General features: G+C 37.5%; 2 protein-coding genes across 4 annotated transcripts; both read right to left on the bottom strand.

Moving 5' to 3' along the window:
• Positions 1-6: 6 nt before the first annotated feature.
• LOC106742612 lies at positions 7-7,613 on the bottom strand. 3 transcript variants are annotated; one of them, XM_014615749.1, is made up of 11 exons: positions 7,268-7,613; positions 6,042-6,189; positions 5,918-5,965; positions 5,516-5,700; positions 5,311-5,431; positions 4,705-5,233; positions 4,225-4,430; positions 3,634-3,871; positions 2,521-2,737; positions 1,834-2,006; positions 7-1,747 (listed from the first exon to the last, which is right to left on the bottom strand). In XM_014615749.1, the coding sequence occupies exons 2-11, from the start codon at positions 6,170-6,172 to the stop codon at positions 1,649-1,651; spliced, it is 1,947 nt and encodes a 648-aa protein (XP_014471235.1). In that variant the 5' UTR covers positions 6,173-6,189; positions 7,268-7,613; the 3' UTR covers positions 7-1,648. The 3 variants fall into 3 exon arrangements, with proteins under 3 accessions (XP_014471235.1, XP_014471253.1, XP_014471244.1); XM_014615767.1 differs by having other exon boundaries at positions 7,387-7,613; XM_014615758.1 differs by lacking the exon at positions 7,268-7,613 and adding an exon at positions 7,090-7,243.
• A 2,628-nt stretch (positions 7,614-10,241) lies between these two features.
• On the bottom strand, positions 10,242-22,432 carry LOC106742214 (probable phospholipid-transporting ATPase IF). The gene is made up of 18 exons (XM_014614954.1): positions 22,421-22,432; positions 21,740-21,844; positions 21,202-21,456; positions 20,911-21,060; positions 20,107-20,402; positions 19,694-19,908; positions 18,763-19,049; positions 17,477-17,656; positions 17,226-17,373; positions 16,998-17,140; positions 16,483-16,722; positions 15,325-15,467; positions 15,075-15,234; positions 13,385-13,693; positions 13,109-13,295; positions 12,856-13,001; positions 12,682-12,785; positions 10,242-11,420 (listed from the first exon to the last, which is right to left on the bottom strand). Exons 1-18 carry the CDS (start codon positions 22,430-22,432, stop codon positions 11,138-11,140), a joined length of 3,363 nt encoding a protein of 1,120 aa, XP_014470440.1. The 3' UTR covers positions 10,242-11,137.
• Between the last annotated feature and the right edge of the window lie 1,723 nt (positions 22,433-24,155).

Genomic DNA, 24,155 nt, shown 5'->3' with positions numbered 1-24,155 from the left:
TAGATGTAAGACTAGCATACGTATTAGTTTGCATTTTTACAATCTATATTTAACGCCAAACATAAGCCTGTCTTTGTTCTTCAACACCCTTATAATGTGATATAGATATTAATACTTATTAATATCGAATAATTATGATTTACTTTAATTATGATCATAATTTTATTTTTTCACAATTTGTAATTATTATTTAATAATTATCATTAATTATATCAAAGGCGCAGAATCGACTATATTTAGCGTTAAATATAGAGCAAAAATATATGCTGCAACGTGTTCTTTATCGTACATTATATATAATTAATAATTCCTAGATGTTATTACTGTATCTTGCTTGAATTGTAAGGTTGTGGATCTTTCCCTTTGCAAACACATAAATAGGACCTTCTTCCTCTTGCATCATTATTATACAAATAGTGATTTTTCGTCTACAGATCGACAAAAATAATAAAAATGAGGGACAAAATTCACTATAAAGTATCTAATAAAGAGATACATATACTATACCAATTAGAAGTTCATATCATCACGAGCAATACCGATGAGAGATTCGAGCTATCACTGCAATACACTGGCACGCAATATTAATTGTAAACAAAACGTTTGGATGTATACGGAAGCATACGGAATCATACAATTCATATTTACAAAATTAAATATAGTTTAATTAACATTAGGATAATAAGCGTATCGTTTACCTTTTTAGTACACGAGATAACATATTTCACGTCACACGTTGAAATAATCGAGATTTCTTGAACCATTTAAAGCAAGATATATACCGCCTATGTAGTAGTAATTCGCACGTAGATACACGTATAAAATCTTTTAAGAATGTGTGATATGTTCCGTGCGATATTCTGTGATCATAATGGCTGTTTTTCATCGATACACAATTATCAGAAGCTTGAATTAAAGTACGCATGTATCGGGTTGGCCAATAATTCCGTGCGATTTTTTATCTGTAAATGAAAGGCCGGGGCTCCGACAGCCCACACAGGTGACTGGCTAATAGAAAATTTTCTAATTGGTGGTTCAGCGAAAAGATTCTACGCAGAGTGAGTGGATGTGTGTTATCGCACCGTGCATTAACGGGACCTTCTCTAAATGAAAGACTTCCTCATAAAAAGGCGATAACTTTAATCAATGTGGCCGTTGATTCATTATCTTTTACTATCTTTCAGGCAGCTTCATGATTCCTCGCTCAAAGAACTTCCTGTTTACTCTATGCTGTATTTCTGCCTCTTGTAAGATAAAAAGCATATGCCGAGAATGCTCGTTTCAGTCATCCCTCTTTCAAATGATACCAAACACACAAAACACGACCAATCTTCGCGTTGTTTTTTTCTTTTCTCTAATGCACGTTGAAATGTCACCTGTCAATAACTATACGCTCTCAAGATTTCGACTGAGGATGAAGCTAGGCTGGAGCTATTTGTCGGCAAAAACCGCACGGAATTATTGGACAAATGCTATCTCTCGGTCTAATATGGCTACGTTCAACAAAATCACAATACACACGACAAAATTATATTTTAAACTAAATAATATCCTTCGGTGCGGTCGAGACGACGTCTTTGATTCGAATGTTTTGATGTGTGTCGCCGATCAGTTAGAAACGCGATCGCTGCCGATGCAAAAACGTTACCTATCCTTTGCAGTAACAGTATTTGCGCAGATGAAACAGCGAATTCTCCACGCATCTCGCTTGAGACCCGTACATGTTAATTCTGCTGATGTCAGAGATCTACAAGGACAACGTTATGAAATACGATGAAAGCACCGTTCATCATAAATCGTCGCTGTCGAGCACGCGCCTCGGTCTGCACTTACCTTCGTGTGGAAAGTATTGGTCGTCAGGTCGTGAGCAATGCTGACCTCGAACAACGCTTTGCCTGGTAAAGTTCTCACTTTTAATTGGTACACCTCTGTCGTCACTTTCGTTTTGGCACTGAAATCACCCACGAAGCCGTCTTGGTCTCCGGATTTCCGGAAATCTAGCAAACCTGAAATATATCACATTAAACGTCAGTCCCCTCGGCGAAATCAACCCCGATGGAAATATACTTAAAATCATCCCGCCGATCTGCCTAACCTAACCTTACATAACCTAACCTAACCAGCTTTTTAAGTTAAATTTCAGTTAAATTCGGCCAATTTCAACGGTACACTTTAACCTTCCTTATATTCGAGTATACCGATATACTATGAACTTGACGAACAATGAGATGAAAGTTACTGAAAAATTAGTGAGACACATAACAATAAATATTTCGAAATAAACCACAATTCCCATCGTGATATTCAATGTAATGCCGTGAAATATAATGAAAATTAAGGTGCGATTCTGCAAAGTGATGAGAAAAATTTCTCGAGATATTAGATATCGTGAAATTCACTGTATTGAAATTGAAAGCTGCGTGTATGAATAAAATTGGGTCGATTGAAAAAGTATTTCAGCAAAATATCTCTATCGGGAAGGAATCACAACGCGCCTCCTTCGCACGCCACGCCGCCCACCTTTGGTAGGTATGAGCTTGGCGGCCCATAGAATCTCGTCCAAACGTAATATCTCGCAAATGTCGCGATGATCCACGGTGTAATCGTTGAGAAATCGGACGAAATAATTGGCGGCAGCGCTAACAACCGTATCGTCGACCGAGATCTCTTGCCAGCCGAGACAAGCGCACCAATGGGGCTCTATGAACGCGTCCGCGCACGTTCTATCTGTAGGTATCTGAAACAGAGATCATACATGAATTTCATTATCAACAACGAGTGTCTCCTTGCATAATTATATTTACATCTTGGTTTTTACATCAGTACCGCGTGATACATCGGTCTCGATGTTTCGCTCGAGCAGCTTGCTCGAAGCTTGCTTATCGCCTGTGCCTCGGTACGGACAATTACTTTCAGGAAATAGTTGATTTAATGAGCGACCGTAGTAGGGATATCTCGATGACGCGTCGCTTATCAGCTTTCTTCAGTACACCGTGTGCAGAAGACGTGCTCTCATCGTTTTTGCTATTTTCACGACAAAATTCTCGATTGTGTCGGATTTTTTCCACTATTATTCAAGACGGGGTGAATGTAAGGGAAAGGGTAGCAGCGTGTCTCTCTCTGACGATTTCGCGCGCACAATCGTTCTCTTATCGGTTTTCGCGTAACGTTTTCATCATTGCGAGCGAAACACGTCCTAATTCATTTCGACGATCGCACACGCAGATGTATTTCACTACGATTTATCCAAAATGGTAATATTCTCACGTACTTGGGAAATATTTCCCGTAACCGTACCGGCGTCCGCTGTTCATTATTATCGTTTCTGCGATACGCCGCGACCTTAACCGAGACACGTGCTATCAAACGTTTCAAAGTGCTATTACGCGTTTTCGAGTACACGCGAGTTCATCCGAAACTTAATGGGTAGGTAGACATATCGTTGTGATAAGACTTAACATAATATATAATGATAGAGTAGCCACTCTTCGCATTTTCGGATCTTTTGGGTTTGTTTTCGTTCGAAATATTTACGTCGATTTTCCTCAAACGAACGGTCGAGGGACACCGATCATCTTCGCGTGGTAAAGTATTAAAACAGATGGGCTCTCCGCGAATTTCACGTATTTTCACCTTGTCGAATAAGCTGATAGCTCTTTGATGACGATCTCCATCCTTCGGTGTGCCGAAGTCAAGTATATTTTCCAATGTTCTGTGCACATCGAACGGTGACGTTAAGTACTGCGTGTTGTACACGAAATTCGCGTATGCCTGTGGATGGTCTTGTTTGAACCAAGGTGGAAAGATGAAAGAAAAGAACGGGAGCCTTTCCTCCTGCTTCCCTTGCAGAGTATTGCGAATCTCCGCGAATCTGTGAAATGAGAAAACGACACGATCAGTCCCGTGCCTGGAAGAAAGGAATTTCAACGTCCGCTTCTTTAGTTTTCAATCAGAGAAGTCGTAGGATGCGAAATCGTGAGTACTTCGAAAAAAACACGATGCACGCTGCGATAACAATTCATTGATATCTTACTAATTGAAGGACGAAATTTACGGCTGAACTCGAAGAATCCTTAGACTTCCAAATGCTTGCGAATTCTAAGAACCCTATGAGTAGAGGCTAAAGAAATAGATATTAATCCTTTTGTTCCAGGGTGCATCGTTAAATCAATAAACGTGCAAAACACGAGTATCATATCTATGAATGTAAAGACGTATTCAAACCTGTGTCCGTGGTCGCTCATCAAAATTAAAATGGTATTGTTCAAATGTCCAAAATCGTAAAGATCTTTCACCCAAAAATAGAGATCATCGTCCACCGCTCCGATATCATTGTAAGAATCGTGTGACAATTCTCCGTGAAATCCAAATACGAACTTTGGCTGTTTTTTATACGTATTGAAAATCGTTTTTATATAATTCATCATCACCTATGTAAATGCACAGATAATAATATAAAAAACATCACACGTGCACAAACGACACGTGTGTTTAAGATTGATAAAAATCGCACTTAAATCTCACAATTTCGTGAAACGATTATCGTCCTCGATGAAATTAAATTGCGTTCTGCGACCGAAAAAACTGCGGTTTCAAAATAATATCGTCACTTTCGAGCGATATTATTTTCAACCGACGCGAGTGACGTTATTTTCTTCATCTCGTGTTGCGAAGATAAACGATTTTCTCATTTCCAATACGTACCATATGACGCGGGGTGCCGGCTATGCAGAACTTCTTGTACGTTTTGAAGTACGGAGAAGCGGCTAAATAATACGTGCGCATATAGTGATGAGTCGGTTGCTCGTTAAAGCCCTTCAGGCGGTAGGTGAAAGTCCCGATATGCGGCACATCCTCCATAAAACCTGTTATGTAACCGTGCTCGTTATACTTGTTCCATATCATGGGGTAAACGTTAACGTAACTCGCTTTCTGGCCCATTCGCTTTCGCGTCTCCGGTAATTCAAGTTCGATCTTGCCGGTGAGAATCGGGATAAGCGCTTGCGGGGTGCCGTCACCCACGATGTTGTATCCTTCCAGCACCAGAGCATTCAACTGATGCTTTATGAAACGATAGGTCTTGGGAAGTTTACGAATAAACGTATTCCTGGATAGCGAATCGAAGCCGAACATGAGGACGTTCAGTTTCAAGCCGGTGCCCGGCACGTTGGCCCAGTTGTGATACTTTCTGACGCGTGGATCGTGTTTCACCCCAGCGAGCATACCCTGCCACCTAAATTCAAATGACCGTGTGTTAAATGACGGTGAACAACATGTACGTAGCTGCAACGCGTAAACAAATTAACTAACACATCCCCTTTCTTCGACTTGCATCGGACTTCGGCGAAGTCACTGTCTTTAAGTATGTAGAAATCGTCAGCCTCTATACCCTCCAGCAGTTTTGTATTATAATCGTCTGTTCTGACGATCTCTGAAACAATGATATAATACTTAACAGTGGTAACGATTAAGAGTGAATAATATCGAGTATTTCGGAGATATCGTTATAACCTACCACTGAAGATGCATGTGATTTGTCCATACTTGTTTCGCGCTTTATCGGTAATAACAAGTTTCGAACCTTCCACGGTGACCCAATCTTCCGATCCGCAAGACAAAGGTGGCACATCGTGTATAAATTTCATTATTTCCGGACTAGATACATTTAACTGAGGTAACTTGCAGGCAATAACACCTTCCCTGTACGGATGAAAGCATTTTATCGCACGGTGATACATAAATACAAGTAATGAGAGTGACAATAGTCTGTTAGATTATATACTTTGACTGTGTGTCTGTAGATTATAAACAATAATCTCGCAGAGCGATGGGTTTCAACATATTAATGGGAAGTATATTATTACTATGCCGTTTTTGATCAATACAAATAAATAAAACAAAAACATATTATACATACCCGGCATAAAGCTGTTCTGACTCTTTGATTGATTGTGATATGTGCATCCTGAAATGGACGAAATTTATGAAATATAAAATATGTCAATTTTGATGTTAGAAGAAGATATTGAAAGATCACTCACAACTTTTCTATGTTTGTAAGATCATCATTGAATCCCAGCTCTATTCTTATTACTTGAATGACACAAAATAACAACACTATTGACAATGCTGCTATGATGCAACGACGAAAATGACACGATGTGACCCTCATGTTTATTTAATTTGTTCCTGTATATGTAAATAACAAATGTATATACAAAGAACGAACACATACTATTGTAAGCTTAATATTAAGTGGCGTTTGATTGAGAATATGCGGATATATTTGCAGAGATTGAAAGAAAAAATATTTATATCCTGTGTTATTTGCACATAATAAATATCACATATCAAATATCACATAATGATTCGTTAAATTTATCATACAAGTTATACTAATCTTTCATTGCAAATTTTCATGTCACAAGTCGCTGTTAAAAATATGAATAATGCAATGCAAATTCTTTTGCTTTAGAATAGCGAAAGAAAGAAAATAGAAAAAGATATCTTAAATATCAAATTATATCAATATTTATCCCATTTATTGACTTTACTGACAGCAGTAAAGCACTCAGTGGAGTTAGTTCACTAATACAATGAAAGTCAACAAGTATATCTAAAGCTAGGAACATATTCCCACAGGCAATTGACAGTGTAGGGAACATGATACTGGTTTAAATACATGACAATTATACACAGACATGTACATGTATGTATGTATGATACACACACATCGTTTGTAAGTTATCACAGTTCGAATGATAATGATATAATACAAAGCTAGCACATAACGCAGCAACATCACAGATGTGATGGAAATATTTTTCTCGTGGTGATGTTAAATTATCATGCAAAGTGTTATCTGTGTTTGCACATTCCAAGTGTAACACGAAGGTTTTTATCAGAACGTTTTTTAATCCACGAAAGCAGGGAACACGACTCGTTTGAATAATCAACGGGAGTCTCTTAAACTTGATTCGAATGTTCGAATCGTTGCACGAGAAATCCTATAAAACCGAGGATACTGTATGCACACATAAGCAAGATACTAATTCGACACGGGAGGCACAAGATAGGAGGAAAACGAACCCAGTGTAAATATGGATCTGAGAGGCGAGTGGAACTGCGTGAATCCAAGTGAATTTCACTGGCTGGCACAAGAGTAAGAATTCCATTCTCCCGTCGCGTGAACCAATTAAAAATGATTGACTTACGACCGTTTGCGCACACATGCGAGCAACGCGCGTAAGCAACAACACATACGTACGTATTAGCCGAGAATGCAGGTTTCTCGGAACAATGCTACATCACACGTGGGCGAGATACGTTTGACAAGCGTGTCTCGATCGGTCCGTATTGGCTTGATCTCATAATTGCGAAAATTACCACAATATGCCGCGCAATGACGGGCACTTCACGTCACTGTCGGCTTCGTCCGAACGTGCTCAATGCCTGCGACGAGCGCGACGTTTCCTCGCGTCGTTGCCATTGAAAATCGAAGACATTTCACCCCGACGGCACGCCGAGAACCTGCTGGAGAACCACGCTCACGCACACACGCATCCGCACACGCGTGCATACCTGCGCGATTCGCTCGGCGTTCCCTCGCTCTCGCTTCTACACACGCTTTCTCACGCACACGAGCACGCGCGCGCTCCCACACCTCCCTCCTGTAACTCGACGTCAGAAGGATGCCATTGGATGCATGATTTATTGTTATGTAAATGCGTATGAACTTTATGACATTGCACATGAATTGATAATATGTATTTCTGCGATATTTTCGTCGTCATTCCTGGCTCGACACAGTCAGTAACCGTCAACGGTCTCTGTTTATCTCTCGAACGTAACTGCTAGTCGCGAATCTTATACGAAAACGGCGACGGTTTCAACGACGTTTAATTGGCGTGCAGATCGGGCCGCGGAGAATATATATCGTTTCATTGAAGGAGAAAGAAAGAATTGACGTAAACTTTTTCGCGATTTCACTCCAGAACGACTCCATTTCGAAGAAAGTCTTATCGTTTGTAGAATGTCTCTTTTGGAGAACGAAGGAATTTGGACTTAAGGAGGTCCTGGGGTCGTCCTGCTTTTAGCGAAATTTGTAATCTTCTTGAGTCTAATCAGCTTGGTGAGTACAAATTGTACTTTATTCTTTTATTACAATTGTAACAATGAGTCGAAATTTTGGTTTTACATTAAATCTATTCAGTTCTATATTAAATTATCAAACGAAGAAAACAAAAATAACTTCCTATATGTAACATCAGGACAAAGGAGCACTAATAGTACTTCTTTTATGGTACAAAGAGAATTTAGATCTTCCGCGAGGAAATTTTAAATTTTACATTAAATCTTCAAGTAGAGGAAACAGAAATAACTTTCCACTTGTAGCGCAAAGGAACGCAATAGAAGACCTTTGAAGATTTAATATAGAACTAAATAGATTTAATATTTATAGTACTAAAAAACTCAAACCTTATTGAATATAACCTTACTGGATATAAATGTTGTTACTGATTTTGGTAATATTTTGAAGTTTCAGTCACAAAGCTGCGATTTTCTCACATACCACTTAACCGAATGTGAAGGCAAAAAACTCACTTCACGTGTTCGTTTCGATCGGTTGATTCATAAATTAGCTAATATCGCGCTAGCGTTTGCACTGATTTGTTGGCTCTCTTGTTACCATAACAAATTACATTATCACTCGTACGTATCGCGAAATATTCCAAGGTAACGCATTGGATTCTAACACACATTTTTAGTCGAGTTTTGGCAAGGTTAATTGAAATAAGATATTTTAACGGACACAGAGAGAAGAGAGTCATTGTGTTAATGCGTTACATGTATGTAATTGGTAACACTCAGGATGGAGATGTCGAAAGGATAGAAAGAAATTCGCTTTGTCTAATATAAAATATATATTACAAATTATATAATTTATATACATTATACATTATACAAAGGAAGAGGAAAATTATAAAATATTACAATTGTCATTTGTTGTTCGATTTCTCGCGCTGTTTTTACAAACCTAGTTCCGCAAAATTGATTATCATAATTGAATATTCATAGAGTTCAAAGTGTATTCTTTATGCACGATTTCACGCAATACACGCTCCGCGTAACTGATTTTAAGTTGTGTAACATAGTTTTCCAAATATACTCGATTTCAATATGGATTAAATACTGTTATTTGAGAGGCAATTTGGAAGACAGCCAATAGCTTAGTAAGAGAACTCAAGAGGACATCAAAATAGTTGACACACTTAATAAGCATCGATAACGTAGATCCTCAAATGTTACAATACTATAAACACTGTCACGATCACGCGACTTTTTTTGTATTTTTTGTATAATCAATAATAAGAAGGTGCAAGACTTTTTTTTAATAAGTTTCGGAACACATCTCGTTTCCAATAGAATTTGCTTTTAGTAATTCTCAGGAGATACATTTTCCTATTGGGTACGAAATGCGTGGCGAAACTCATCGAGAAAATAATATTGCAATCTTTTCGTGATTGACTATACACGGAAAAAAATAATTTTGCTAGCTTCAACAAATTATTACTATAAGGGCAACAGGAAGATTTATCACGTGAAAAAAAATAATCTTGCTGTTGTAGCAAAACCGTTGTGATAGTGATGAAATTTACCTAGCGTAATCAAATTATTTTGCTGTCTACGTCTCCAGCAAATAACAAACTTACTCTTAGCAAATCTTGCTTCGGACAAATCTTTCTGATGTCCAAACTAATTTTTTTGCCGTAGTTCCTTACAGTAACTAACGAATTGAATACGATGAATGTGTGCGCTGTCTTACCATACTGGACCAACACGGATGCGCGTTATTTAATTAATTATTATTATACGAAAAAAATGTCAGTTCGTGTAATTAAATAAGCTAAAAACTAATCGGACTAAAATTTGTGTCGACGAAAAAATGATATTTTTGTTACCGTCGAAACGTGTAATCCAGCCGCGAGCGAAAGTCGCGAGCCGAAATCGCGAGCGGAAACTACGAGTGGAAGCAAGTAACGACTCATATCAAGGTTAAAATTTTGAAATAATCAATCAACATTGCGGAAAAACGATTAATCTTGGAACGATTAAACTTCTCATATGCTTTTTTTCAAGAGTAAATTTAGTGGAAAATCTAAACAAGATATATACAAATTTTTCTGTAAACTTTTCGTATCTTTTTGGGCCTCTAAATTTAATTGAAAAGGTACAAAAATGTTCTTCGAAATTTTCCCGATTAGAGCATATTTTTCACTGTGTAAAACTATTTATAATTCTGTGTAACCAATACGACGTGAACTTTGCAGAAAGAAGTCTATATTTTGCCAGCAAGTTTTCAAATATGGCATCCTCTCAACTTCTGCGAATTAATAAATAACAAGTTCTTTCATTGGGCATAAAATTGCGTTTCGAATTGTATCGAAAAAATTCTTTTCTGTTGTCCGTATAACATATCATGTGGGAAACTAGCACTTAAAATGTCTCTCAGTAATTCCGTAATTGTATGAATTCTCCCTGTGTGTGTGAGTGTGTGTATGAAGTTGATCACCAATCTGCCGGCCGAATTCCGAAATGAAACTCGGTCGAAATTTCCAAACAATAATACTTTCACCGTGTCATTCACTTTTCCGCAAGAACATGCAGCACTTCCATGGAAACACACGACGTTCCTGGCAACAATTGATTTGTTTCTTTTTTAAATTTCTAACAGAACAATACAGACGCACGCTAAGAGCTATTTTAGCGCAGTGAAAACAAACATGTGTACGGCAAATGTATGATTTATGCGCTCTTATCATATTAAGATAATTCCGATTTCTGCGTCATAAAATTTCTAGAGGGTGCTAAGAGGTCGGAGGTTGAAATTTCATTAAAATGAAGAAAATCACGTAAAAACAAATACGTACGATAAATCTACGATTTATGAGCTCTTATTCAGTCGACGCGAAAGCCAAAATTGCCGTAAAATTTTTGACGGAGAAAATGATGGTCAGAGATTAAAACTTCTTTTGCAAAATTATTATATTCGTATTGCCAACATCGAGATATATGACTTTATAAAAGTGAGATAAAGGTATGCCATTTTTATATTTTGTCGTCATTATATAAAATATCACGATCGTGAAAAAAGTTCAAGTAGACAACGTACAATTTCCGTCAAACACCTCATATACTTTATTACCTCGAAACATTTATTCCTACTGCTGTTGGTGCTTGCGGCAGGTTGTGGCTGTTCTTCATTTTTCCGAAGAATTTTCAACGGTCTGTAAGTATTGTATGTCAACAATAAATAATCAGGCATCAGGCAAACAACGATGACGAATAAGGTGATTAGCCAAAATGAGGGCGACATTAGTAAATTTTGGTAGACCCACAGCATGTCGCCATCGTATCTTCTGAAAAGACACAAGCGTGATCGCGTGAGAGAGAAAAAGAGAGAGAGAGAGAGAGACGGAGTGAAAAAAATTGATAATTGCGAATATCTTGCGTACGTTTGTAAATAAAATTTATTATCCCAATTAATTTTATCGTACAGAAGAAACTATATTAAAGATGCATTGCCCATAACTCAAAGTAATGAAAAAGTTACGAAAAAATTACAGACTAATCTACATTGCATTTAAAAGTGACATCTAAAATTTGATACACGGAAAAAGCAGTCTGGTTGGCCGACGCAAAAGTCGAATGATGCCAGCCAGATTTAACAGTAAAATATGGAACAACTAATTATGCGGTTGCTGCAATCACAGTAAAATTGTTGAGTGACTTGTGTTGCAGCAGTGACGAGTATCTGGTTATCTGGTTGCTCCAGATTTCCTTGATACTTCGACTACAAATGTTTTAACGGCAATTGCACCATTTGGTTGGCTTAGATAACATTTTTTGCAAATTCAAACATAAATTAAATTGTAACCACTTGCCGGTAACCGTGAGAGCTGTTTTCTTATTATACTTCCCACGTTTTTTTTTCGGGAATCATCCGCTTGAGTACACGATCGCTCTCGCTTCACTACGATGATCGAACGGCATGCGGTGAATCCAACGATATTTTTGTATTTACTCTGCGTAGCGAGTCACCTTTGTTTTCTAACATCGCTGCTTTGCATTACAGCCTTCCCAACTGAGTTCTGATTGCCATCATGCGCAACTACATTGATGTAGTTGACATACCAAAATAATAAGGCATACCAACCATTTCCGGTTTACGTGAACTATATCCTTTTTTCCATGTATGCGCATATTCGAACACTTACATCTCTTTTTTTTACCTATGCATCTCTGACAAGCTGATGCATAAATATCTCATTGATAAAAAAAAGTAATAATATTTTTGTATTTGCAATATTGTGTGCGTACGTGTCTACCCCAGCTCCGTTTTAAATTAGTACTTGTTATTTAGCTGATGAACACTTGTATAGGAACGTAATTTTGCGCGAGAAATACTAAATTTATAAGTACCCTTCTTGATGTGCCGAAAACACTATATTAACAGGCAATACATCCTTAATGGAGCCTTCTCTTCTTCAGGGTGTTGCATCACAACTCATTACGACGGATCTTATCGCGCGCGCCTCTGGACGGGCAACCCGTCGTAATCAGCTGTACGTTGACGCAACATCCTGTATATTTCGCGACCTCATGAAAACGCCCGCTTACCTTTGTACGAGCGAGTAGCAAAAGGAGAATAAGAAGAACAATAATTCGGACAGCACTACGCTCAGCACGAACCATATCGTCCAGTAGGAGCTACGTAGCAATATCTGAAACGGCACTTTCGTTGGGTAAAATCATTAAGACAAACTCGCCGATTCTCACGCTGATGATACGCACGTGTATATTTTCCACCAGGATGATTAAATGAAGAATAATCGTACTGTAAGTCCACTGTCCAACCGTTGTATTGTCGTATAAATACGCGGAATTGGTATAGGTCAAGTAGTAGACCACAAAATAAGTCACGCACGCGTGCCACAAGCCTGGAAGCAATAACGGCGACATTAAGTCACGATGTCCGTCGTTGACCGTCTCTTACCATTTACATCACGTCATTCTTATGAAGACTCATTAAAAGGTTCCTTCGCACCCAGAAACACCCATGTCACGAACTGTCCCTTCGTCATTAAATAATTCTTTCCATACAGTTTGTACAAGTACGGATACTGCATGAGCTGTTCCGCGTTGTAGTCCTGCTCCGATAATCCGTACATCACTACCGGAATCGACGTGAACAACACGTTGAAGCACATCAGATACATGCCGTCGTAAAGTTGCTACGACAGAAATCAATATCAAGTCGAGGATATGAGCCGGTAATATCAGCTTCTACCAGTTTCACCTTGCGAGAGGCGTTGATTCTCACCTGCGTGGAAAATCCGCTGTGCAGGCCGTACAATACCTGGGGCGTGATGAAGGCCAGATTTTTGTAGAAGAAATACTGCGTCAAGATACTGATGCGCAGGTAATACCAGTGACCGTGCACCAGTAATGCCTTTTTCAGGAACATAAATTTTGAGAACGCAAAATCGGCCGACATGGAAGCCTGGCGACCTTCCCTCCCCAATATCCCGATTCCCACGTGCGCCTCTTGTATCATCGACACGTCGTTACCACCGTCGCCGATAGCCGCGGTATGTGGGCGGCTTCGTGCGTTTTTTATCAGGCGCACAATCTGCAAATCAGGTAGGTTCGGTAAATTTGATCTGTCGTTTTCTATCTTCTTCGCATTCCTACAGACGGACTTTCACACGGGGAGGAATATATTTTATAGTGAAATATTACTAGAGAAATTTGCCACACCGACGAACATATCGACATTCTGCTTTAATTTATCCTTCACACGTGCTATGTAGATTTTAGAAATTTAGAGATAGATAAAGATTTACTATTGAAAAATTTAATATTAAATTTATTCAAATTTTTACCTACAATATTTTAAGTTTTAATATTCAATGTTTTTGTTCTTAAAAACGTAATTCAAATTCATTGGCAAGGTAAAATCTATTGACAGTTTATTTTGTACACTACTATGTACTGAGAGAAAAAATAACTAATGAATAAAAAAATATTTAATCGATGGATACTAATAACATATTCACAATTATATCAATATGCAATATACATATTTTTATATTGTAAAAGAATTTTTTTGAAATGAAGAAATATATATTTTTTCCAAATCGTAATTTCTTTTAAAAGCAATTGTTTATTCTGTTCGAATACAAGAATTTGGATTTAAGTAAATATAATATTAATGTCAACCGAATGCATATTGAATACAAATTTTTTCGATTTTTTTCCTCTCAGTGTAGAACACATGGCAAAATTGCAAAATATTTACATGAAGAGTGCTATATAATATTTTTTTCGTGCATAGAATCCTTATTTCAAGCAGAGTAAGCACACAAATATTTCCAGTCAAGGTTAACAGTTATAGTAGTATAGTATCCTTCGAATTGTATAAACAAACATGAGTGCCGATATCTTGACAACATTTATAAGCGGAATGCGTGCCGGGATACGAGCAAAGGAAACTCGAGAATCAGCTTTGTGAATGTTAAGAGTCTAATATATGTGAATATACAATGTAATGCTTTGCGTAAGTAGTGACTGCGCGTTATAAATATTGAAAGAATCACCATCGACATTGCGGGCTAGCCACGTGCGAAGTGAATTAGCGCAAAGTAACTGAGGTCCTCTTAGCATTTAGATTTCCCTTACTCTATCTAGCTTAAAACGCGCACTGAGAGAAAAATATAGTAGTTGTAACTGTATTTATAGTATATGTTTAGTATTTGTAACTATAATTTTACAATGGAAAGATTGCGCTCCAGTCAGAAGAACCATTTTCTAGTAAGTTATTGTAGAGTGTTAGTGATAATATATAACCTTATATGCATATTGTTGTTGTTACTTTTCTCTTATTAGAACAATAAGGAAATATTGTTGAATATTTATTGTAAATAACTATAATATTAGCGATATTAATCATTTTTATCTCACAGTGTACGAATGAAATACGTGGCCACAGTAATATTCCTTTCCTTCCATACCTCGCTCTTCTGCAAAGGCGTTAGCCTGCAACAAACGACCGCTTCGCAAGCCATTCCGACGGTTTTCAACAAATCCGGGCAATTTTGCAACGTCGTGGCCATGCTTGTACCATCTAGTAGCAATCCGTATTGCTTATGCGGATCCTGATTCACTTTCCGCCTATGCAATAGAAATTAGATGATACAATTAATAATTAAAATCAACAGCTCCCGAAAGAAGAAAGTACGACGACGAGTAGGCCGCGCTTACTCGAACGATGCCAGGGTCTCGAAGCACGACTGTTCCGTAGTCTTTCCCATCAGTCGCAAAACATCCGTGCCTTTTTTAAAATGACCACAGAGCAAAGCGATGTTCTCCGCAGTCTCTGCCTTATCTCCGGTAAGAACCCATACCTAAACGACACGTTCACGTAAATATGTTGACTATTACATCACCCATATCAGGGTGACTTGTACATGCCGTCATCCGTTTGTGGGTGACGAATCAAATAAATATCTTACTCGGATGATTTACTTGAAAAACATTTTACTTGGATCAATAGTTGACGGTTTTATTTGCCTAATTAGCAAGGATTTTATTAACTAAACTAAACTAAATTTTCTATCTGAATGAGTATCAAATAAAAAAGAGTAAAATAAAAAAATTAGTGAATAAAAAATTAATATTTAAATGGATAAAAAACAACTATCAAATAAAAAAAAAACAACAAAATAAAGCACTAAGAATTTATTCTCCTAAAAAAACTTATGCAATATATCCGAATTAACTCGTGGTTAAGAGTGACTTTCATCAAACTCCGATTAAATTAGTCGATGAATAACAATAATTGCCAACACCAATTTCCAGTTCTGCAATTTGTCATTCATCAATAATCGAAAAGTTGATAATTCCTGCCTGTGTTAACAAGACAGAGTAAATGATACTTGATCGATGGTAATTTTAAATTATCGATTAAATTAATCGGTGTTTGGCAAAAGCCAATCTAATTCGGTTAGTCGAGTCGTCGACTAGTCATCAGTACTAGATCATTTGTTTTTATTTTTACTAGGTAATTGGATTATTTGTTTTTATTTTTATAGGAAAATATGGAATAATTATTTTTATATTATTATTAATAGTTTTATTATATTTTGAATCAATGTGAAGTTTGGCAAAATTTGTATTATTAAATTTAATTATGTTTATGGTAATTTCAATACGAGGTATTTTACTTCGAATTCGTTATAATGAAATAATATATTTATGCTGAAAAATTATTTTACCCTGAATTTTAAATTATTTAATTTTTTTAATGATATTTAACAGAATATTTATAATATTTTAAATTAAGTTTATAGAAAGTATTCTCGACTTAGACTCGAGAGATTATCGTTTCTCCGAAATCTCCGGCTTCGTTTTAAAACTAACTTTAATTCCTGCGACTCGCAGACTCTCCAAGGTTTCCTGCACGTTGTCCTGCAGGCAATCCTCCACCGCGGTTACTCCGAGCAGGGTGAGTCCGCTCTCCATTCGATCATACGCGCGTGTTATGTGAGCTCGTCTCTCGTTACCGATCATCTGTCGGGCCTGTTCGACGTCTTCCAACAGTCGCTCGTACTCGAGCTGATCCATCTTCTTGTAGGCTATCACCAGCGTTCGTAGGCCTCTCTGAAAGTTGTGAGACTCTCGAAAGGTTCTACGACGTGAAATATCGCTCGGCACAGTGCGAGACTCATCCGATCATTTATCTAACAAAAGTATTCTAATCGGTTTTCATTACTCGAATTTGATTATTTGAATGTTAACTCTCGGCGTCATCATCAGAGTCCATTGGACTCGATTTCAGTTCTCGAGCTCCTCATTCGAGCGGTGTATTCTATTCGTAACGAATATTTCTCATTGTTTTACGATATTATCGATCTTGCTGGCGAGAGATAACGAACCATAGAGAAATCGGCAACATGAGTGGTCGCTTCTTGGACCCTCCCTTGAACGATCAACGGAAAAACGGCCGAGTCCGCACCCTTGCAGTACAACCAGATATCGCCATCTGCGTCCTTCACTATTACCGACATTCTCTTTCGTTCTGTTCAATATACACACACATACATGTATAATAAATAATTAATATTTCGATCGATTACGCCGTTGCCCGATCGCGACTCACGTACCAGAGTTGAACTCCAGTATCTCCAGTTTCTCGAAGACCAACACTTTTCCATGGATCTTGAGCTCCATCTCCTCGTTGGTGTCCTTGTTGAAAATGATGCCACACCTGGCGCTCGCCTCCACCAACGCTTTTTCGTCCGCCGATGCCGCCTGCCACATGTCGCACGTTTGTACATTCCATCATGCGGGCTCAATTACGCGCGTTCGACGGGAATCTCTAGCGTTTGCGCGCGAATGGATCTTCTATTTTTACCTGATACTCCGGCAAATCCGGATGCATCAACAGCGAGCTGTTGACTCTGGTGATTTTCTTCGACCGAAAACTCTCGCGGTATATTGTGCGCCTGGCCATTATCACTGGACGTTGACTCGGCGGCGCGATATGCACCACGTGGCACAACGAGATGCTTATCATGAAACGCCAAATTTCCGCCTGCAATTGCGCATTACGGCGAGATTAAATTATTTGTCACAGCAAAATAAAATAATGTCACGTAGCACTCAGCATTCCGATCCGGGCTGTCAATCTTCGATTATTTTGAAGCTTCGAAGCTTCGAAAGAAATCCGATCTTTCGAATTTTGGTAAGACGAAGCTTCGAAGGCTCGCTTTCTAAGGCCGTAATTTTCGAAGTCTCGAAGCTTCGAAGAGTACAATCTTGCGAATGCTAAGTAATATCTATACATATTTTACTCAGGGAATACTGAGAAATGTTGTAAGTGTAAATGAACTTACTTTTGTAAATGAATTGATATACCAGATATTACAGTTCGAGAGTCTTATAATTCCGATATTTTTGAAGCTTCGAATCTTCGGAAATTCGTAATTCAAATGTCAAAGTCTTTGAAAGAAAACACTAGCCCTGAAAGAAAACCCAGCACGCGTTCATATTTTGACGCAACGTTGATTTAAAAAATGCGTGCGCTACTCAGGTATCGTTCGTATCACATCAGAAAAATATCTCATCTATTGGCATTAATTGAAATCAATTCAAGAACACGCACACATATTTGTATATCATCTGTGTACATCTTGTGCTTATGTCATGTTAATCACGTAATTATCTTTAAAAATATATTAAGTTGGAGTTATAGTATGACAATCACATTGTGATAAAACGTGATCATCATGGGTACGCAGGATCTTTCATTCGTTCCTGGAAGTCTTACAAAATACAAAGAGAAAATTTACTTATCCGTTTTAGACAGAATAAATCAACTTAATTTAATTAATATACAACGATTTTCTTTGTTTTTGAGGTTCTAATCTTGAGGTTCTGTCTGTAAAAATTCATATTTCATGATTTTTATTTTTTCTCAGAAATCTCACAAAGAATGACGGGAAGTTTATTTATTTTTCTTACATAAAATAAATTGTTATTTAATTTAATTAATGCACCGAGTTGAATATCGAGAGATTTGCATAAGATGAAGGAAAAATAATTAAAATGGAATAATATAATCAAATTAAATAATAATGAAAACGAAGGGAAATAAGGCAGAACAATTTTGTTCATTGACGCGACATGCTGCAAATTTACCTGCCACGTCGCTATTTTCACAGCTTCTTCTTCGTTTCCATTCTGCGGTAGCAGGTAAAGACTTCCGTCGCAATCCTTCTCCATATATACATTCCCGTCGATCGAACAGCGCCTGAACACCATTAGATTTTCAGTGAGCGTGCCGGTCTTATCGGTAAATAAATACTCAATCTGGCCGAGCTCTTCACTTAAGTCTGATGTATTGGCGAGTGACGGTTGATCCTTGTCTCTGTCGTACATGTCTATGTCCCAGCCAAAATACAAGGAGCCGAGAAATTTCTGTAATTCTGAAGGAATCTTATCACGAATCTTATCGTCAGTGGGCATACGGTTGTGAAACTTTCAAATTATTGATTCAAGAAAAAGAGAAAAGAGCCGATGCGAGATTTCAATTATGAAACCCATGCAGTCGTGAGAATACGATAAAATAAAGAATAGAGCCGTGAAAATGAAATGAAGGAAAGAAATGAGTCCAAAAGTTCCTGCGAGAGATTTCTGCAAAACTTGCCCAAACGTTTCGATCATCATTCCGAGCCTCTTCAGTGAATAATAGAATTCAAAGCAATATCACATTAGAAATTGTTTACTCTTTTGAGACTTTTACCCTCATTTTCCTTTTTATTTTATTTTTATGTCTCTATCCCTTTTCCTTATTTTATTTTATTTTCACGATTGGGTTTAGCAACTGACATCTTGTATTGGCTATGATTAGCTATTTTCTTCTCGTTGATTGTATATAAGATAGCCTTAGTTTATTTTTAACTTTAGTTTATTTCTGAAATTATTGATTCTTCTTTTATTGCAAATATAAATCCTTCACAGATAACATCAGGACGTTCTAAAACGTCGTAAAGACGTCTTTTAGATAACAAAACGTCTAAAGGACGTTTTTAAAATGTCTTTTAGATATATGTATTGTTTTGGTTCTTACCGACAGTGACGTACAGTGATATCGGTACGATGTAATTGAATAAGATGGTAAAACTCAGGATATCCGTCAACAACTGACCAAAGTCGATTTTGTAATTCGAACCAAAATAAATGTCCCATGTCGCATGGGTTTCGACGTATAGCTTCAGCAAAGTTGACATCAACACTTCAATGCACAGTATTATGATAAACACGATAATATATTTATTGATAGATCTGCGGAGAATAAAGTACGACTAAGTGTTAATAAGTTCAAATAACAGTTTCGAGCATAGAAATATTTGTCAGACGATCGATGCGATTCGTAGAATTCTTCAAGATCGCGATACGAAGTAACAAAAATGCAAGTGAATCTAGCAAGAACAGAGTGAGGTTAATTGTATCTTTACATTTGGAAAAGATTGAAATAATTACTTTTCGACAGTCGAGAATTTATTGCTGACGATCTTTGAGTTGAGCGACAGCTTTGTGTCTTGTCCGGTGTAAATAGCACAGCCGATTACGTAGTCCGTGTCTTTCAATCGTGATCCACGAAGCATTATATTGTCTATCGTCAGGTGTCCGCTAGTTATCTCGTTGCCATTGTTAACTTCGAGCTTGCCGAAGAAGGTGTAGAGATCGGCCAGAGGATGCTGGCATGTGATCGTTGCTTCCGCACCCACTATTTCATCGCGTGCCATCTTGGAAACTACTCTTGGGATCTGCAATGTCTAGAAAGATAATCAAAAAATATTTAAGATGTAGGGTTACATAGGGTTAACACAATGAAAATTTTTGTATACTTTTTTGTGTACTTTAAACATGGAAAATATGTTAAAAAATACACAAATATATTAAATTAACATATTCACTTACTCAGAAACAATTTTTCCTTAGCAAAAGTATCAAAAGCGATCGTTATTTATAACTTTTTCCATATAACATAGCTAAGCCTTGAAGTAAAATTCTGTTAATGTATCCTTTAATTCGCGAAAAAGCTTACTTTGTATCTCGAAAACTGTTAATTTCTCAACGTTCTGTTGAGTAAAAATCAATTCTGAATCGTTCGGAGAACCTCCGAATAAAATTAAAGTCGCAAATTTTTGAACAACCTGCACATTATATATTTTCTCGAAGGAACTTTTTCTTCGGCTCACTTTCATACACGTCGTATTTTCACCGAAGAGATGAAAATAACCTACGTTATTACCAGTGTGAATTTTCAAAGAAAATAATTACCTTCAAGTTTGTTTCCCCATCGAGATTGGACGTCGTGACGTAACAACATCCCGGCGTTTCGCTGTAAAGAAGAACGATATCGCACGGCACGTCTTCATCTCGGGAGACTTTCACGAGATCTCCCACTAATATCTTCTCGCAATATATATCCTGCAAGTGTTAACATTAATTGGTCGCAAGTAATTGTCGCATGTTCCGCAAGAGATGATGCGTGTGGTTGCGAGAAATGCGACGCATTAGCGACTTAAGCGCGAACGATTTCGCGTTAACGACGTGCCGCACGCTACGAACCTGCAAACATTTATTGCGGATAACGGTGACCGACCTGCGATTATCTCGCTGGTCCATCTTGTAGCGCAGATAATCCTCGTATCCCTGCTTGCCCGCGGTTACGAGGATGACGAACGTTAAGGGCAAGGCGCTGGTCAACGGCGAAATGGGCGAATCGATCGAGAGCGCGACTATCAACGTCAGCAGGAAGTAAAAATTCGCTATCCGCCGGAATTGCTCGAATAGGTTCTTCGGCACGAAGTTCCATAGTGTATACTATATATTGCATAAACGTAAATATGCGATTTTAACATTTGTTACATTCTTCTTATATATTATTTTGATTCGTGTCTCTTAAAAAAAACATTGTATCTCCTGTAAATAAACAAATGAACGAATAAATTTGAACGAATAATAGCGCGACACACGGTGCTCCGTTAGTAACGAGAAATCATTCCGTCGTGATGCCGGCCGAATGCCATCCTACAAGTACAAATGAGTTTTCCTCTGTTGAGTCAACCGAAGAGCGCGCGATTAAGGGAATAATGCACAAAAGTACCTTATTCGATACGATCCGATTATTAACGAACGGCGTTTCCAATGGATTGTTTGTGGAATTTATTTTCACGACTCTGTGTTCACCTAACGCCGAAGTAGTGGTACCCTACGAAAAAAAAGATGCATTTACTTGCGCCGCAACGCGGCGAATGAAGATATCGGTGTGCGAAAGTGTTAAATAATTTGTAAAATGTTCGTGACAAATTTTATAATTTCTTTCTTGAACAAACGACTTCTAAAATAGGAGTTTTGAAATGCGTGTTAAATATATTAATTATATATTGTTAATATATTAAATAGATTAAATATATTAGATTAGGGCGTACAGAAGTGTGTGTATCGTGTTTGTCAACTGAATCAGTAGGCAAAATTATCGAATTTCGATGAATTAATCATTTTTACGAATAAAATGAACAACACAGACTCGATATCTTTTTAGACGTTCAACTTGTTATTCTTCTTTTAACATCCGAACTTCTTACGAAAATCTAATAAAAAAATGATAAACTAAATATATTGATTAAATTATACATGTGTATGGTATTTAATTAATATTTGAAATTTCATTTTATTCTCCCGCTTAGATTTATAATATTGTCCAGCAACGGCTCTTACAGGCCAATCTCTTTCTTTTACTTGGCTGTTGAAAATTTAATTAACACATTAAACGGGAAAATTTTACAATCGCAACCATGGCAAGAGAGAAAGAGAGACGTGAACTTCGCTCCAAATCTAGAATCGCCCGAGGTGATAAACAACCGAGAATCTAGCCAAATTTCTGACTAAATAATTACACGGACTTAATCATGATTGACAGACGCGATGACGGATAAGGTTGTAAAGTGAAAAAGAAAAAGAAAATTATCAGTTCGTTCGATCCGCCCGGCGGTCAGAATACCAAATTTTCAAAATTGCTCAGTCACTCAATTCTCGCATCGTTCCTCACGCGTTGCACCGTTTCTCGTATTCGTTTTTGGCGTAGTCGCTAATGAAACGATGTACTACGCAAGAATACAATTTCATCGGGACATTCAGCGCACCATGTCGCATTTAAATCGATTGTTCGTATGATATCTGCACTCCGATTTAAGAAAACTCACAAATGTAGCGTGGAACTTTTCTCCGCAGCGGCAGATTTTTTCGCGAGAATCGCGCGGCGCACCGCGAACACGATGCCGGCAGCGGCGATAAGAAGAACAACGTACTTAGCATGACCAACAGCCAGTATTTGGATTACATGTACAAGGCGTGGATGAAAGATCAAAGATCCGTGAGCTCCTCGTGGGACACGTATTTCAAATTGATCCACGCTAAGAGTTCCAAGGATCTTCGTGCCAAGCTCGGCTCGGTTCGTGCCGGTTCGCCTCCTAATTTAATCCCGTCGAATTTCCCGGAGAAAATGCAACTGGCCAGTAAGTTCATTCGTATAATCGTTCCTATGCGATCGACGTAGCTCGGTATTCAAATTCTTTTCGAACACGTATAATTCCGCGCGTTAATGGAATATATACCGAAAGAAAACAATATCTAAAAATATATATCTATATGGTGGGTATTAATGACGTATTTGTTTAAGGTAGTTGGCCCGTCAAATCATTTTCTTGCGGTGGAAATATTATCTACGTGTGTCTGTAAAGTTAGAAAATGATTGATTTCGAAACTAATAATTCAGTACTGGCCACTTCCTTAAAACATCCACAAAAGTTTTAACGCCAATTATAATATCAATTATATAGAAAAAATCCTACTGAGGGTTGAACCCGAAATCTCCATATAACATAATAATCAACATAATAATTGATATTATATATAACATAATAACCAACATAATAATTGATATTATTATTCATTGGTTATATAAATATATAAAACTGCCAACATTCCGTAAACAAAATCGATCCTTAGCTCTCGAATAATATTTGTTTACGTTTTACGATAATGTTTTATTTTTATATCATTAGTTTCAGACGTTTTTGGCACATATCTTGTTTTAGAAAAATTAATTTCAAGTGTAAATGCTTAAAATGCGTGAAAATGTGTAAAATGTATAAATAGAAAGTTGCAGTTTTAAGAAAATATATATTTTCTCACTTGAAACGAATCTTTTCCTAGTGAAGAAATATGTGTGTTAGTATAAATAAATATCTTATTAATACCCACCGCAGAAATATTTTATTTTTTAGAAATTTGTCCCTAGTATATAGCTCATGAATCGCCAAGATAAATTGAATATCGATTAATTTCGTATTTTGAAACTGACTGATGCTTCACAGAGCTGCGGTATCCGAAAGAACCCATTCGATCCAAGTCGGATAGTCCAATGCAAGGGGATCAGTTCATAAACGGCGTACTCGATATCAATGCCACGATCCGAGCTTATCAAGTATATTTCATACAAATGTTACGGATAATCTTAG

The sequence above is a fragment of the Dinoponera quadriceps genome, unplaced genomic scaffold, assembly GCF_001313825.1.
Source record: "Dinoponera quadriceps isolate SergipeBrazil2010 unplaced genomic scaffold, ASM131382v1 scaffold3, whole genome shotgun sequence".
In the NCBI taxonomy this organism is placed as follows: Eukaryota; Metazoa; Arthropoda; class Insecta; order Hymenoptera; family Formicidae; genus Dinoponera; species Dinoponera quadriceps.
This window is presented reverse-complemented; position numbering and strand designations above follow the sequence as displayed.

Bases quoted from the DNA above. Each gene is read 5' to 3' on its own strand.
- LOC106742612 (XM_014615749.1), bottom strand. From the start codon at position 6,172: ATGAGGGTCACATCGTGTCATTTTCGTCGTTGCATCATAGCAGCATTG. The intron at 5,966-6,041 runs GTGAGTGATCTT...CGTCCATTTCAG, and splicing joins CTTACAAACATAGAAAAGTT to GATGCACATATCACAATCAA. The intron at 5,701-5,917 runs GTATGTATAATA...TCATCCGTACAG, and splicing joins TCAGAACAGCTTTATGCCGG to GGAAGGTGTTATTGCCTGCA.
- LOC106742214 (XM_014614954.1), bottom strand. The intron at 21,457-21,739 runs GTACTTTTGTGC...TGCAATATATAG, and splicing joins ATCGGATCGTATCGAATAAG to TATACACTATGGAACTTCGT. The intron at 11,421-12,681 runs GTAAGCGGGCGT...GTGTCTTTTCAG, and splicing joins TGCTACTCGCTCGTACAAAG to AAGATACGATGGCGACATGC.